The sequence below is a fragment of the Eublepharis macularius genome, chromosome 7 (genome assembly GCF_028583425.1).
Source record: "Eublepharis macularius isolate TG4126 chromosome 7, MPM_Emac_v1.0, whole genome shotgun sequence".
Taxonomy (NCBI): Eukaryota; Metazoa; Chordata; class Lepidosauria; order Squamata; family Eublepharidae; genus Eublepharis; species Eublepharis macularius.
In genome coordinates this window covers 102,716,295-102,732,195 of record NC_072796.1, presented here as the reverse complement: position 1 = coordinate 102,732,195, position 15,901 = coordinate 102,716,295, and the positions used below count along the sequence as shown (strand labels likewise).

Here is a 15,901-nt window from a genome sequence, read left to right as displayed (position 1 = left end):
AAAAAAACCAGTTCAGCAGTGGAAAAACTCGCCTATCTCGTTCCTTCTCAGTGCCTTCGGCCGGAAAATCCGGGCCCAATAGCTCCTTCCTCCTGCCCCACTTTTACCACATCTGTTCCACCTCAGTGCTTTCCCCGTCGGCCGCCCCCAACGACGCTAGAGGGCGCTCGAAAAGCAAAGAACGAGAGCCGCCGCCTCGTTCTCTTCCTCCCTCCGTTCGCCAGTGCAGGCGCAGCAAGGGACGCAGCGCCTGAAGACTCCAGAGCCGGGGGCAGGGGAGAGCGTAGGCTACGCAGCGCCTGCGCAGTGAGCCTGGTGAGGCCGTCACGTGCCAGACTGAACCCGGCTTGGAGAGTAACGGTGGCTGGCTGGGATGCGGCTTCGTCCGAGTATCCTCCCTACCTCTTAGGCGGTCGTTTTCTCCCTGTTCTCCGGTAAGGCACCACTTTAGGGGCGTGCGTGCTTTCGAAGCAGCTGAGAGTGTTTTTGCCGGGTGGCTATGAAGAGGAAAGGGGTGGGATGGCCCCTCGCTGGGAAAAGGGGAGCGGGGGCTAGACGGAAACGAGGCTGCGGCTGCTGCGGACTGACGGGCAAGCCGAACCGTCTTGGCACGTGGCCACGCCCCTTCCCGCCGCCACGCCCCTTCACCTAATGGCGGGTCAAAGAGCGGGCGGCGGGGTAAGGAGCCGCTGCCTGTTGCTGCTTGCCAGGCGAGCCTCTCCCGTTTCAGGTGGGTAGCCGTGCTGGGCAGGCTGCGGCAGAAGAGCAAGATTCGAGTCTCGTGGCACCTTGGAGACCAACTAGATTTCCAGGAGATAGATCGAGATGGGCAGCCGTGTTGGTCTGCCTGGAGCTATAGAAAAAAGCAAGACTCCAGTAGCGCCTATAAGACTAACAAAATTTGTGGTAGGGTAGGAGCTTTCGTGAGCCACAGATCACTTCGTGACTCACGAAAGCTTCTACCACGATTTTTGTTAGTCTTATAAGTGCTACTGGACTCTTGCTCTTTTATAGGTTTCCAGGGTATGAGATTTCAAGAGTCAGAGCTCCTTCCATTAGAAACTGTGACTCTGGAAAGCTCATACCCTGGACATCTTGTTGGTCTCTAAGGTGTCACTGGATTCGAATCTTCCTCGTCATACGTGGCCACTCAGCATTCCCATACATTTCTACCTTGTCCTGTACTTACTATCGTTTATTATATTTTGGGGCTGAGTCATGACTCAGAGTAATGCTTGATCCATATACTGCAAAATTCTTTTTGGTTGGAAGCAGTTTTACTTAACTGCTCCTGTCCTTCCAGATACTCTCACCAGGAAAAGGGCCGTAGCCCTCCCTGGCTGTGCTCACAAAGGAGAAATTGCTAGCTGCTGCTAAGGACTGCTGATGTGACAACCAGGCCAAGGCACATTTTGACTTGCATTGTGCCCAGAGCCAGGCAAGGGGAAGGGCAACTCCCAAGCTATCAGCCCTCCAGAGTTTCCCCAGGCAGCCATAATGACTGGTGCATCCCTGCCCACTATTCATGCAAATGTTTTTACAAAAACTCAAGATTTTACTAATATGCATCATCTTTATATCACTAAAGAAGAAATGGGAAATAATCAAACTCTATGAAATGCTAGCATATTGCCATGTCAGGATATGATTATTAAGAAATACATGTGTGCTCCCGTCTGAGCTGTTTTGCGGGAAGAAGGCAGATTTATTTCTCTTAAAAAATCTTTTAAAAAATGTGAGTGAGGTGTGAATGGGTAATAATGTTCTTCATTGCATCAGTAGGGATTATCTGTAGGTGTCTTTGAAGCTCACACTTAGATTTCATCCAACAGTGATAATCACTATTGACAGAGTAGCTAGGAAAAAGAAAGTTCTATTTTCCCAGAAGCAAAATATTGCTATTTTGGTTGTTAGGAAAATGCAACATCCAAACAGCAATAAGCTGGATTTTCTACAACAAATGCACATATACATTTGCTAAACAATTGTGGTACTAGAAATAGGTTGGCTGGAAAACATTAGTATGGTTCAACTTTAACAACTAACCACAGTTGTCATTACATAAACAGGACTGTGGGATTCTTTAGTTTAAGTTCTGATTTGGTAGGAAGACAGTAAATCCTATTTTGTCATTTAGATGTCACATTTCTGTGTTGCTTCTCCAGAGGACTTGTTTGAGGCAGCTTACAAAGCAAAACATAATAAAAACATAAAACACCATAAAAGTTGTTAACAATTAATACATTTTCAAAAACTCTGGTTCATCGTTACAGTTGAACTATTCCTGTTTTTTCCAGATTGAAGCTCCATTCTTAACATGCTGAGAGTCAGTGTGATATAGTGGTTAGAGGGCCAGACCAGAACTGGGAGACCCAGGTTCGAATCCCCGCTCTGCCATGGAAGCTTGCTGGTGACCTTGAGCGAGTCACACACACTCAGCCTAACCTACCTTACAAGCTTTTTGTGAAGATAAAATGGTGGAGAAGAGGATTTTAGTTACTTTGAAAAGAAAGAAATATAAGAAATAAAACAGGAATTGTTAATGGGTCCTTGACTAAGGAATTTACAATCTATAATTTCTAATAAGCCATCAAAAGCAGTCTCTCTGGGTTTTTTCTTTTTCTTCTTTTGTTTTTTGCCAGCCAAGATTTTTTGTCTTTCAGTTAGCTTGCTTGATGTATTTCACTTGGCTGCCAGTTTCTGGCATTGGTAACCTAGGCCTTCTCACTGTAATTATATAAATTTGCGCTGCAACTGTTCAGCATCATTCAGCATATGAGGAAAGGTGTAATTCACAGTTACAAAGCCATGCAAATTTGGTTGCCTCTTTTATTTCATCATGGAAATCTGGAGAAGCTGAAAAAATGGCAGGCAGATCCTATCAGACAAGGAAACAGCTTTCTTTTTAGAGGTGCCAACCTAGTGATACTTGGGTTGTCATCTTTGGGGAGGAGCTGCATGCCCTATGTCTGCCTTTAGCAGAAGTTTGATATTCAGTGTGTGAAGTTTTTCATGGAATGGAAGTTGTCACCTGGTGATTGCTGTTGTTGCAGAATAACAGGGGTAGATGCAAAAGTGCTCCTCTAAATGACTGTTTAAAGGTTGGTTGCACCCAATGATTTTCATCTATACAAAATATGCTTGCAAAAGAAGATGAAAGCTTATGGATGTTGCCGGCACTGCAACAGCGAAGGCTTAAAAAAACAAAAACAAAGCAGCTGTGTGTTATCTTACTCTTTCAGTGGAGGAAACATGTTGAGATATTCTAAATGATAATATTAATTTCCAGGAGCAAGACTAGAGCAGCCATCCAGATTCCTGGGAACCAAACCCTGAAAGCAAAACATTTAAACTCTTAGACATTGTTTTTTTTTAGTGAACAAGTGGATTTCTCCAGTACTTTTAGGAAGAACACTGAGGTAATTTATTCTTTGCTTTTGGCCTTCCTCTGTTTTTTTGTATTATAATGTTGTAACTGTGTCTTTTACTAGTATCAATTTCATTTTACAGCTTAGGTGAACCACTTTCTTTTGTTTGTCATTGAAATATGCTGCCCTTTAATTTGACTCCATAGGGAGTCCATGGAGCTGGGGAAATCATGTCATTTGCTTTCATATAACATTTGAGTTGGCCCTGGATGTACAGGAGGGCAGAGAGAAACTTTCAGCGAGGCATGTGGCAGCTCTGGTTAATTCTGCCCAAGTACACTCAGTGGGACTTACTTGTGAGTAAATATGTTTTGGATTGTAATGCAAGTCTTACAGTGAAATCCTAAACAGAGTTACTCCAGTCTAAGCCCATTGAAATCAATGGGCTTAGACTGGAGTAACCCTGGTTGGGATTTCAGTGTTACTGTTATACACCTAATTTGTTATGTTCCATCATTTCAGTGACTCTATGGAAAGTTTGATCACATCCATTTTATAATTTTTGCAGAAATACTTGCCTGATTAAAGAAATTTAACCGTGTGGCTTGTATGCCATTTCTACTGGCCTCTTATACCAGCCGAGTAGTAGTTTTCCCATTTGAACACTTTAAGAATAACTGCAGCCCAGCTGTCTGACCAGTGTCGTCCTCCAGCTCAGCGGCACTTAGTTCCATGTATGTGTGCTTAAGAGTGCCATCTTGATCTCAAGAGTTCCGAAACAAAACAATTCCATTAAGCTAAGAGAAACAAAAGTGTAGTTAAAGCACCAGCAAGACAAAGTAAGGCTCCCCCCCACCCCCTGGAATTAATATTTGTAGTTTGCACATATATAAAAAGCCATCAGGAATAAAGCAGACTACTAAATAAAGCAGAGTATGTCAAGACTTTATCACATAATCAATATTTGTATGTGTGATATTTTTTGCTTCTGCACACTGTAAGATATGTACTTTTGTCCAGGTAACAATGGCTGATCCTTGGCAAGAATGCATGGATTATGCAGTTATTTTAGCAAGAAAAGCTGGGGAGGTAAGAATTGTTTAACTTTTTGAAGGAAATTTTTGATTACAGCTGTCATATTAATATATTTTAATAGGTCTGTTGCAGAGTACATTCTGTTATTTATCTGTTATGTTATTTATTTTTGCTTTCCAAAAAGTCATATAAAGAATTTATTTACAGATAATACGTGAGGCACTGAAGGAGGAAATAGCTGTCATGGTTAAAAGTTCTCCTGCAGATCTAGTGACAGTCACTGATCAAAAAGTGGAAAACATGATTATTTCTTCCATAAAAGAAAAATATCCTTCTCACAGGTATGGAATATTTTAGAACTCAAATTTTATTATCAATGAGATGCGTCTGAAAAGTATGAATTATTGTAAAGTTCATGCAGATTAACACAATGAAAGTGACATCCTTAAAGTTGTACTCATTGAAAGTTCTAATTTACTTCCTTCAAACCATTTTCATACAAATATATGTGGCTCCCCTCAGAGGTGCAGTCTGTGGCGAGGAAGGTGTGCAGCAACTGTCCACTGCAGGGGAAGGACCCACCAGGGAGCCCGGCTGGGGGTGGGGGGCAGAGCCCACTGCAAGAGCAGCCGGTGGACACAATCCCCCAGTGGATGAGGGGGCGCCAGATGAGATGCATCTCTGAGCAGTCAGGCATTCAAAGCTGTGACATTGGTCTCTTGCTGTCCAGCTTCTGTATTCTGATCTATTGTTAGTGCTGTTATCTGTTAGAGCAGAGGCTGGCCTATATGTCTGGATTTACCTGGCGAAAAAGCCAAATTGCTATCCTTTCTGTTCAAATTCCTTGGAGTAGAATTTAAATAAGTAGTCTATTGGACAGAACCTGAATCAAATATGTGCAAATTTTCTTCCCATTTGGACAAAACCAGGACCAGTAGCTCAACTATCATTACAGCTATACTGTCAGGAGGACAGTAAAGTTTGTTAAATTCCCCCACTCCCCGCCCCCCCCAAAAAAACCAGTGAAGCCTTTGAATTATTTAAACACTGCTATCTCTTGAAGATTGTGTTCAGGTGGTTCATATCAGCAGTAATCTCTAAGTCCAGTGAATTAATATCATAACATGGGAGACTTATAACTTACTAAAGCAATAAAACCCTTTTGATCAGGATGCTCACACTTAAACCTATGTTGGTTAAAAGATTATAATGGGGGAGATAAGGAGAGCCAGTGTGGTGTAGTGGTTAGATTGTTGGGCTAGGATCTGGGAGAACCAGATTCAAATCCTCACTCTGCCATGGAAACTTGCTGGATGACCTCGGGCCAGTCACACCCTCTTAGCCTAACCTACCTCATCGGGTTGTTGTTAAGATAAAATAGAGGAAAGGAGAATTATGTAAGCCACTTTGGGTCCCCATTGGGGAGAAAGGTACAGTATAAATGATGGACATTAAAAAAATAGCAGAATAAGAGAAACACATGGGTACATGCACCAGAATATAATGCAATTCTACACTTTGGTGCATCCTCTGAGGTTAGTATGTGGTCTCCTTGAGCGCGAAGGGGCTTGATGCACAGAGGAATCTGTAGTGAATACTGTTTCCTTGCAGCTCATTCCTAAGGGTGCAAATAAGACTGCAAGTTTTTATAGAGGGGTCAGACAAGAAGGGTTCTTTTTGTAGGTCTGGTTGGTGGTCTTGATGTTCTTGCCTTTGGCATGTGCTCAGTGGGGCTGCAGAGGCTAAACCTCTGCGTGATGTATCCCAGTTTCAAAGTCTGGATATTATTTTTTGTGTAAGTGTCCCTGTAGGAGCCCAAACAACAATCAGCAAAGTACATTTGGAAGAGGTGTTTGTATTTTAGCAAATTTGGTTGGATGGATCTACTTCTCGCTACATGATTTTATTTATCAAAGAGAAATGTGACAAAATTTAAGTTCCACATACCATTTTCAGAGTAAATTGCTTAACTGAATACTCAATAGTTAGCAGCCAGATTTTGTTTGTTTATTGGCTTTGAGCTTTTACAGAATCTCTGGTGGTACAGGCCTGTGTCAATTAATCTTTATGTTCCCAAAGCATGACTTGCTGCAGAAGAAATTTTTATCTGCTGGATGGGTGCTGGGTTTTGTTGCCTTTACATTTTAGAGAATCTGAATAGCTCATGTGAAGACAGTGTTTATTACATACTCTTCCGGAAAAGCTATCATAAACTCTGAATTTTAAAATATTTGTTCATTCTAGCTTTATTGGTGAAGAATCTGTTGCAGCTGGTGCAGGCAGTACCTTAACTGATAATCCCACTTGGATTATTGACCCAATTGATGGAACTACTAACTTTGTTCACAGGTATGTTTCAGCATCAGCTACCACATGTCCTGGGGAAATAATATTTGTATATCTTACCTTACTTCTCTAAATCAAAGCAGGGGCTTAGGGCTGTGTTGTGGAATGATCTTGTTTTCTTGGCTTGTTCTTGGTACAGAGGAGCTGTTTACATTTTTGTCAGTTGCAAAGTTCTGTAATTGATACTTGGACAATACTAGTGTCAATTTTTTTACAAATCCAAAGCCATAATTTTAATAGCAAATAGCTCTTTTTGTTTTTCAGATTTCCCTTTGTGGCAGTTTCCATTGGTTTTGTAGTAAATAAAAAGGTAACTACTTGTGTAGTTTTACTATTGCTTATAAAAAGTGTTCCTATCCCAATTTATTCCCAGAATGTAAAGCTGTATACTTATTTATTAAAAACACTAAAACATGGTGTTTTCCTTGTGGCAGATCGAATTTGGAGTTGTGTTTAGCTGTGTGGAGGACAAAATGTACACTGCTAGGAAAGGGAAAGGTGCGTTTTGCAATGGGCAGAAGATCCATGTATCACAACTACAAGGTAAGATTTCTGTTTTATGTTCATTGTTGCTTTACAAAAAGTAGAAGGAAGAGAGATGCAAGAATGGATGCAAAAGACAAAAGTCAGGATAAAATGCATTTCAGATGTTGGAATCCAGCTAATGACTTTAGCTGGTGGCTGTCAACCTGGGAAGTGTGAGATTTCCAGATAAGCATACCGTTGGCAGGACTGTTTTTCCATGTGCCTTAATCAGGTATCAGTTGTAGGTTAGGATAACTAAACTATTCAGTGCACAGAGGCAGAGAGAGAAACAGAGGAGATACCTTACTGTTTTCATTTTTTCCAGATATTACAAAAGCACTCATAGTGACTGAGTTGGGATCCAGCCGTGAACCGGAGGTTTTAAAAACTGTTCTTTCTAATATGCAGAGGCTTCTCAGCATTCCTATTCATGGGTATGTCATCTTTTAGATTCTTTATTAAAAATGTAACTTGTACCTAGCATTTTACTTTTAATAGTGACATCCTGAGCAGCATTACACCCTTCTAAGCCCGTTAAACTCAAGAGACGTAAAAAAATGTAACACAGCAAGTCCCTTCTTGGCTGATAGACTTGACCCATGAATGCAAGAGAGGTATTCCTCAGGACATAAAAGAATAGCCCCCACCCATGCACTCAAGTACCTAAAGATGACTCTTTCCTGTTTCATTACGCTGCTTGCAGAAGTAAAGGGGGCCTGGGCTGGAACAAGAGTAAAAGCATTGTATGCAACTGCTGTCTTTTTGCCTGCTGCCTCCAGTAATGTTTCTATTTTTAATTTAATATTTTATTTTATTAAAACTGAAAAGAGGATACAGGGAAAAAAGGGACAAAGGAAGGAGACAAGAAAAAAGAATGCAAAGCTGTGTGCCACAAGGATTATCAAAGTACAGAGTACAAAAACCATAACCTTTAAAAGTATTAGAATAATATTTGAGACTATTTAAGGTATATTTTTTCAAATAAACAACAGGAATGTTTTTTGATTGAGATGGAAGGATAGAAAGACTTCACTGAAAATAAAAATCATGTGCTTCTGTCCTCAAGGCATGAGTGGTTGCACAAGAATAAAAGACTAGAAGTATGCGAGACATGAGTCAACTAAGAAGCAGGAGAAGGAGCATTGTGGCAGGGACTGTGACTACCCAAATGTTTTGAATGAGTTCCCTTTTTTCTTTCATCTCTCCAGGCAATAGGATGCTCGTTGACAACACTCTTAGATCCATATCTCAAAGTGGGTTGTTTCAAGTATGACAGCGTGGTTCTAAAGATACTATTTAAGATTGTATGGTCAGCATATGAATATTTTATACTGTCCAAAAAGAACAAATAATTTGATCACTGTAGTTGCTAATATGACACATAATATGCTGATATGAAGTTGGAATCAAATGTCTTTTTCCACCACCAAGGGGCAGCTTTTTGCCAGTTCCTGCTATAAATCCACTCTTCACCCTTGTCCCAAGGAGGAGCATTCCTGGGGGTTCGAGATATGGGGAAGGGGGGCGTGTCTTGTTCCATTGCCAGAGTTCTGCTGAGAATACTTCGACTGTATCCCATTTTTCACATCAGCATCCCAGATGACTTCCACAGGTATAGTAATGCACAAACCTAAGTTTTCCAGTAAATACATGTTCTCTGTTGTAGGATAAGAGCAGTTGGGACAGCAGCTGTAAATATGTGTCTGGTGGCAACTGGAGGAGCAGATGCCTATTATGAGATGGGAATTCATTGCTGGGATATGGCAGGAGCTGGAATCATTATTACTGAAGCTGGTGGAGTTCTGCTTGACATCTCAGGTAAAACGTGAGAAACTGTTAAAAATTGAAAAGAACACCTGGCATGTGCAGACAATCTCTTACGAACAGTTAGCTAAGCACAAGGTTGGATCCTATGCTTTATGCCTCTGATTCAAGTGGCTCTTGGACTCTTGCAAGGTATCTACCAATTGCAAACACTCCACATCCACCCACCCCATTCCCCACAATCCACTTACACCACTGAAGACATCTGTCCTTTAAAAGGAGACGGTATCTGGATAGGCAGAAAGAAAGGACATCTAGGAAAATGCTATTCTAGAGTGCCGCCCTGCTTCTGGTGCATAAGATCTTCGAACACAATTCAAATCTAAGTACACAACTCAGTGAATGTCAGGTGAGACATACACATTTAACTGTGTGAGTGTATTGGTTCCATTCAGGGGATTCAGACACATGTAATTTGTATAGATTCAAACACTTGTGTGTCCAGCAAAATGGTTGGTTGTATGTGGAATGTTTGCTTCTCTGTCAATATACAAATGCATCTTTGCATGTTCAATGTTGACAATGCTCCCTGTTTTTAATATTGTATAGCTCTTTGTATTCGTTAGCGGTTTCAGGGCTCCTAAAAATGTTTCTAGGTGACATACACTGCCTGTCCAGAAACTACCTCCTTTTAAAGGACAGATGTCTTCAAAGGTTGTGATTCTCTTATCAGTTACTCTGCAGATAACAGCTCTTCAGATTTCAATGCTTGACACGTCCAGAGTGATTTGAGGATTACAGGCAAAATGCAGCTGCCTTGCTTTTGTGGGTTGGATCCTGTGGATTTGTTCCACTTGTGGGTGGCACTTTCCAGGTCCATATTTATTTATTTCTCACTAAAACTCAAGGCAGATTTACTTACACCTTTAATGCAAGAAAAGTATAACATAAGTAATGTAACAATATACTACATACAACAAACAAGGCAACAGAGCTTTAGTTGGATCTAAGGTCACAAATCAATTGTTCTCTTTCCCTCTCTCTCCCTCTCTCTTTATTCTCTTCTAGGTGGACCATTTGATTTGATGTCTAGAAGAATAATTGCAGCAAACAGCCAAGTTCTAGCAGAGAGGATAGCCAAAGAGCTTCAGATCATCCCTTTGCAGAGGGATGACGCAGCAAATTAAATGTCCTCCTTTTCACCCTGCCTTTGACAGGCAATCAGTCTGTGTACTTAAAAATAGCTTTCTTTGGAAAGGACACTCTTTTGCACTTGCATAGAATAGCAAGCAAGTACAGGTTTGGTCTGAACATTTCAAAGCCTGATATTTGAATTCCTCTTTCTTCTCCCCGCCCCCCCCCCCCGCGCCCCCACAAAACTTCACACGCTTTCTGGATTTTAATCCTTGTCAATTTTAGAAAGCGTTTTTAAAATATCACTGAATGTAATTGTGTTACTGACAGGAAGTGGGATGGACTTCATCTGCTGAGTTTTCGTATATAATATGTATTAGCGTATATGTAATGAACAGTGATTAAGTATCTCTTCATATCCAGCTAGTGTTCTAGAACTCAGGGCTGTGCTGGCAGCAATGCATGAAAGTTGAACCACAGACAGTGTTCCAAGGAAGAAAGTAGTTTATTTGTGGAAAATTTTTCAAGGTGGAATAAGACTCTGTATATAGTAGGAAGGCCGGGTAGACTATACCTCAGTAAAGCATGGCCCCAACTCTGTGTTTTATTGATATGAACAGAAATACCAGACAGGGCAATAGTAGGGCAGAAGTAGCCTCTAGGTGGCAGAAGTGCTTAACTCCTTGCCAGGTCTCCTTGGAAGATACCCTTTCCGTTATGAGGGAGAAGTGAGGTTGAAAACTCATAGTTGTCCTCCATTAACATACATTTTGACCCCAGGTTCTACATGTACCAACGTTGTTCATTCCTCTATGTTCCTGATTGGGTTTATATGGCATTTTATATAAACTCTGGTCATTGATATTGGCCCATTTTAAGTGTCTGTAGTCTTCAGGGGGACATAACAACACTGTACTTAAAGGCATGACCCTTCCAAAATTAAGCACTTTGAGATCAATGAAACTAAAATGACAGAACAAAAAATATGCTTATGGTACTTTTCACACTCGTACTTTACAGCATTTCCACAGCTGCTTCGCATCCCATGTTTGCAGAGGTTTCACACTTGCAAGCTAGCCATGGGACACAGTGCTGCTCTTAGTCGGCGGTATCCCTGATTTTTCCCCCTGCGGACACACCATGATGTTATTTTGAACCCACTGCCAACTCGTGGCTGGCCCGATTAATGCCAGTGTGAACACTTTTGTCCCTTTTTGCTTCTCTCCCCCCTTCTCCTTTTCCTCGGGAGCTGATTGGTCTGTGAGGATCTGACCACACACACTCTCCTCAGCTCCTTGACCACTTTGTCTACCCCTTTTTTTAACGTTTCAGCATTTGGTGCCAGTGTGGTCAAGTGTCCCTGCCCAACTGGCTGGCAGCAGGGAGCTGGGTGCCCATCTGGCCAGGCCTGAGCAGGGAAAGCAGAGTGCTGAGCAGGAGGGAGGCAGGCGGGCCCAAGTTGTGGAGTGTAAGTGTGCTCGCTTGCCTTCTGCGCCCCGGCGCCGCCATCCGAGCAACACTATTTCTAAAAGACAGTAACGTTTCAGCATTGTGCATTTTTTTTTAATCAATGGATAGGAAGCAACGCTCTTACATTACTGCTGTTTGGAAAAAAGGTGCCATGGGAAATCACCACCAGTAGATATGCTCTCTGGCTCCGCAGAGAACCACTTCTGTTCATTTGAACCTTTGGACATGTTTGCCTTTTGATTTTTAATGTTCAATATAAATTATAATGATGGTCTTAAAAATGGCATTTGAACAAACGGGGAGTCTTTCTCCAAAAAGTTCACCATACCCCATCCATTCAGGGTTCACATGATTGCATGAAACTAATGGTGGCCGGAAAATTTGCTGGGCGGGGACAATCATCTCTCAACACCCCTCAGCACTATTTTAAAACATGAAAAGTTAGGGCGCGAAAATACTGCACAGAGATGCAGTATTGATGTGCATAGGGAGGGGTGGGGTTTCAAGTGGTAATGTCACAACATTACAACACATGCGCAAACTTTAAAAAAGGGGGGGTGATGTGAATTCCAAAGCCCACAAAACATGCATCAAAACCGGGACTTCAAAGTGAGTGTGAAACAAAATGCAGGACACCAATTCAAAACTTCTCAGACAGTGTGAAACGCATGGGTGCCGAGCTGAATCTGTTACGATCGTGGCAACTCCTCAGAAATGGCGAGTTATCCCATGAGTGTGAAATGTACCTATATCTCTCCATTGAAATCAGTAGGGCTAAAAATTGCTTAACTCTGGCTAAAGTGTAATGGTTAGTTTCGTCTGCATTATTTACCCTTTTTTTGCTTCTCCCCAGTAGCTCAGGTGTGTTTCTAAAGGACTAGTGCTTTCCTGTGGAGCAAGGAGCCTTCCTCTGAGACAGGAGGCTCACCTCTTGTAACCACAGAAGGCTTCTTGAACTGAGGGATCCAGTCGAGTATACCTTTGAAATCTTGGGTCTCCGGAGTGTTCACATACACAGAAGGATTTCCACCCTCAGAGGGCAACTTTCTCAGCACCGGCTGAAGCATGCTGCTCTTGGGGGTGCATTTTGGGATGGGCGGGGAGGCACAAAAATCACTCTCTGTGGGTAGAAATCCTTCTTTGTACAGAAACATTCTGGTGGATCCGTGCTGTTGTGCATGCATTTGTGGGCTAAAGCTATGAAGTAAGCTCGAGCCATGAAGGATTGCTATAATGTATTTGTTTTTAAGGTTCCACAATAGTCTGCTGCTGCTGTTGTTTTTCTAGATAGCCATGTAGTCTATCTTGTTTGCTGTAAAATAATAATCTGTGTCATTGAATTATACGTTGAAGGGTTGACTGAACAGAGCTTTGTGTAGTATTAAGTAAAATTGACTTGAATCATACATATTTAGATTTGTGTAGCTGGATCTTTGCTGCCAAAATGCTTTCAGTGTCCCAGCTGCGGCCGTATCTTTGTCAGAAATCATTCCTCCGAGGATGGTGATTGCTCCTAATGGACTAGCAACTTGCTCACAAAACTGGAAAGTTTATAATATTACAAAACATTCTGTACATTTGTGGTACTAGCCTGCTGGCCTTTGCGTTGGATCTTCCGTTACCGTACAAGTTCAGCCATAACTATGCTACCGCTCAAACCTTCAGTCTTTTCTAAAGATTGTAATAATAGGTTGTTGAAGAAAATGTAACCAATAAGGTTAATTTTTAAGTTTCTTTTAAAATTACATGTATGCCTAAATTACTTACTATAAAGGTAAACTGTTTATAACCCCAGGGCTCAATTTCTTGCCATATCAACTTTGAGTAGCAAATGCCTCCTTGGAGCTGATAAGCTGTCCAGTCTCCTCGGTCTGTGCAGTCTCCTCTGTGCTGAAGGCAGTATCCTACGTGGTCTGGGGACAGGGCAAGGGGGTAGCTGCGTGATGTGTCAAAACCCACAGAACCCATTCGAAATTTTGATTAATGTCCTTGTAGATGCTGCTTGCGCCTAATTAGCCTTCAGGATTTTACTTTTTCCAGAGTATCAGCGTTAATTCCTAAGCATATCAGGACAAATAGATGACTTCTGAGTTTCTGTAGCTAAGCAGGGAGAGGATTGAATGAGTCAGATTTGTTTTGTAAAATGAAAATTGTTCTGAAATATTCCAGCTTTACAGTTAAAGTCCTTGTTTATTTAGACCATTGGCTTTGAAAAAGGATGAATATTGTTTCTTCAATTAAAATGTTGCTCTTCAGAAACAGAAGTTAGAAAGTAATAAATATCTAACACTTGCTCAGTCTGTTAAAAAAACATATGTAACTACTGTGATGGTTTTATGAGAGTTAGTTGAGGCAGCCAGTGTGGTGTAGTAGTTAGAATGTGCAGTTAGGATCTCATCCCCTTTATCATGGCTCTTGCTGAATGGTCTGGGCCAGTCACTCTTTCTTAGCCAGACCTACGTTATTGGGTTTTCGCAAAGAGGGGAGGACCATGCACGCCACTCAGGCTTCCTTGGAGCAAGGGTGAGATAAAGATGTGCTGTAAATAGTCTAAAATTGTGTATATCCAGTACTTAGCAGCCTGCCATCTTGTTCCCCTATAACAATCTATGGAGTGGCCATGGCCCAGTACATTGTCCTGTATAGTCTAGTATTGGATTCTAGGACCTGGATGCAAATCTCCATTCAGCCCAGTTCACAGTCTGTCAACCTAATCCACCTTACATGATTGTTGTGAGGATCAAATAGAAAAGAGGAGAAGCATATATGTTGTTCTGAGCTTCTAGGAAGAGAGCCAGGATAATAATGTAATAGAAATCCTTGTGGCCTTCGCTTTTTTTAAAAAGGGGGGGGGGGGTGGACTGAAGAAGACTTTACTGCGTACACGAGTGTGTGAGTATGATGGGGAAGAGACAAATTTGTGCTGAACACATTTTTTAAAATACAGCTGGACTGGAAGGTGTACAGATTTTACCTCACAGCCACTAGAGGGACTCAGTTTACTGAGCTGAAAAGCAATACAGTGAGCATATGATACACTTTTATGCTGATCTTTAAATACGGGTGTCACTGTTACATTTTAAAAATTAAAAAATTCTAAAATGTAACCTGTATATTTATTTCCTTAATTCGTCTGCTGTAGAAATACAAGCAATAAAAGCTTTCTGGCCAGAGTCTGGAACAATGCATTGTTTGTAGCTTTTTCTATAAGCTTTCTAAACTGCCTTTACAGAAATGATATTTATAGTACAGTAAATAAATGTGGCCTGAATCTAAGGACAACCTCTTATCCAGCAGGCTATAAGGACACTTTCCCTGTAACTGAAGAATCCCATGCTGCAGTGCAAATTGCTTTCGGAAACTAACCAGCCTTTGGAGATTAACCTTTCAGTGCAGAGGAGCTGTGGGGCAAGGAGAAAAGCCCGATGATCAATGCCTGCCAGTCTGTAGATTATTAGATGGTCCTGGTGTTGAAGGGTTCTCGTATAGCTACTCATGCAGTTGTTCTTTCCTTGGAACTTTTCTACAGCTGTATTGTATACGATGGAAGGTAGAAGAACCACGTAACAAGTCTCACGTTGCATGTGATAGAAGGTGGAAGAGCCACATAATGCAAGACATCTATGACTCTATTGCTTGCTTAATGTTAGCAATGGAAAGAAAGGCAGGCTGTCACTTTGCCTTTTTGTTTCTGGGGGGGCGGGGAATGCCTGGAAGGGAATTGCTAGAAAGGGGAAGCCTTTCCCATTAGCCTTGTGGAGCAGTCTCATCTGTACGTCCTAAGTCCCAAATAAGTCAGCTTTGATCTTCTGCAAGGGCAGGGAATGGGGGTTAAGCTCAAAAAAACATTATTAAAATTTATCAGTCAAATAGCAGTTAAAAGAAAAATCTGAATCAATATAAAGCCTGTTTTTTGTAAACTCGTCATGGCCAGGAAGTCCAGTCTTTCTTAAGCATGTGGGTACTAGCAGTAATGCAGTGCCGATCATGATCTGATTATGACTACTGTATCTAATAGTAAAGTGGGTGGGTCATACCAATTCTGAAAGCAGTGCTCCCTATGGACAATGTAGCAGGTGTTTCCTCAGGTATGCTGAAAAAATGTGGCCACAAATGTGATGTGACACAGAATTTTGAAAGTTCATTAAAAGACAAAACTCAGGGAAATGGGTAGACAACTTCCTCAGTCTGAAAGTTACATAGAAATCAGAGAGGGAGAGATCTGAATACAGGACGGAGCAGGTTTCCAAATTACTTCT

General features: G+C 41.6%; 1 protein-coding gene across 10 annotated transcripts; it reads left to right on the top strand.

Annotated features, from left to right (window-relative positions):
• The first annotated feature begins 254 nt into the window (after positions 1-254).
• IMPA1 (inositol monophosphatase 1) lies at positions 255-14,810 on the top strand. 10 transcript variants are annotated; one of them, XM_054984848.1, is made up of 10 exons: positions 255-434; positions 3,575-3,724; positions 4,389-4,457; positions 4,611-4,744; positions 6,648-6,752; positions 7,014-7,059; positions 7,184-7,292; positions 7,600-7,708; positions 8,941-9,092; positions 10,107-14,810. In XM_054984848.1, exons 2-10 carry the CDS (start codon positions 3,638-3,640, stop codon positions 10,223-10,225), a joined length of 930 nt encoding a protein of 309 aa, XP_054840823.1. In that variant the 5' UTR covers positions 255-434; positions 3,575-3,637; the 3' UTR covers positions 10,226-14,810. The 10 variants fall into 10 exon arrangements, with proteins under 10 accessions (XP_054840823.1, XP_054840828.1, XP_054840822.1 ...); XM_054984853.1 differs by lacking the exon at positions 3,575-3,724 and adding an exon at positions 3,377-3,419; XM_054984847.1 differs by having other exon boundaries at positions 3,377-3,724.
• The last annotated feature ends 1,091 nt before the right edge of the window (positions 14,811-15,901 follow it).

Coding starts and splice junctions, on each gene's coding strand:
- IMPA1 (XM_054984848.1), top strand. CDS start 3,638: ATGTACAGGAGGGCAGAGAGAAACTTTCAGCGAGGCATGTGGCAGCTC. Junction 6,753..7,013: donor ACTACTAACTTTGTTCACAG/GTATGTTTCAGC, acceptor TTTGTTTTTCAG/ATTTCCCTTTGTGGCAGTTT. Junction 9,093..10,106: donor AGTTCTGCTTGACATCTCAG/GTAAAACGTGAG, acceptor ATTCTCTTCTAG/GTGGACCATTTGATTTGATG.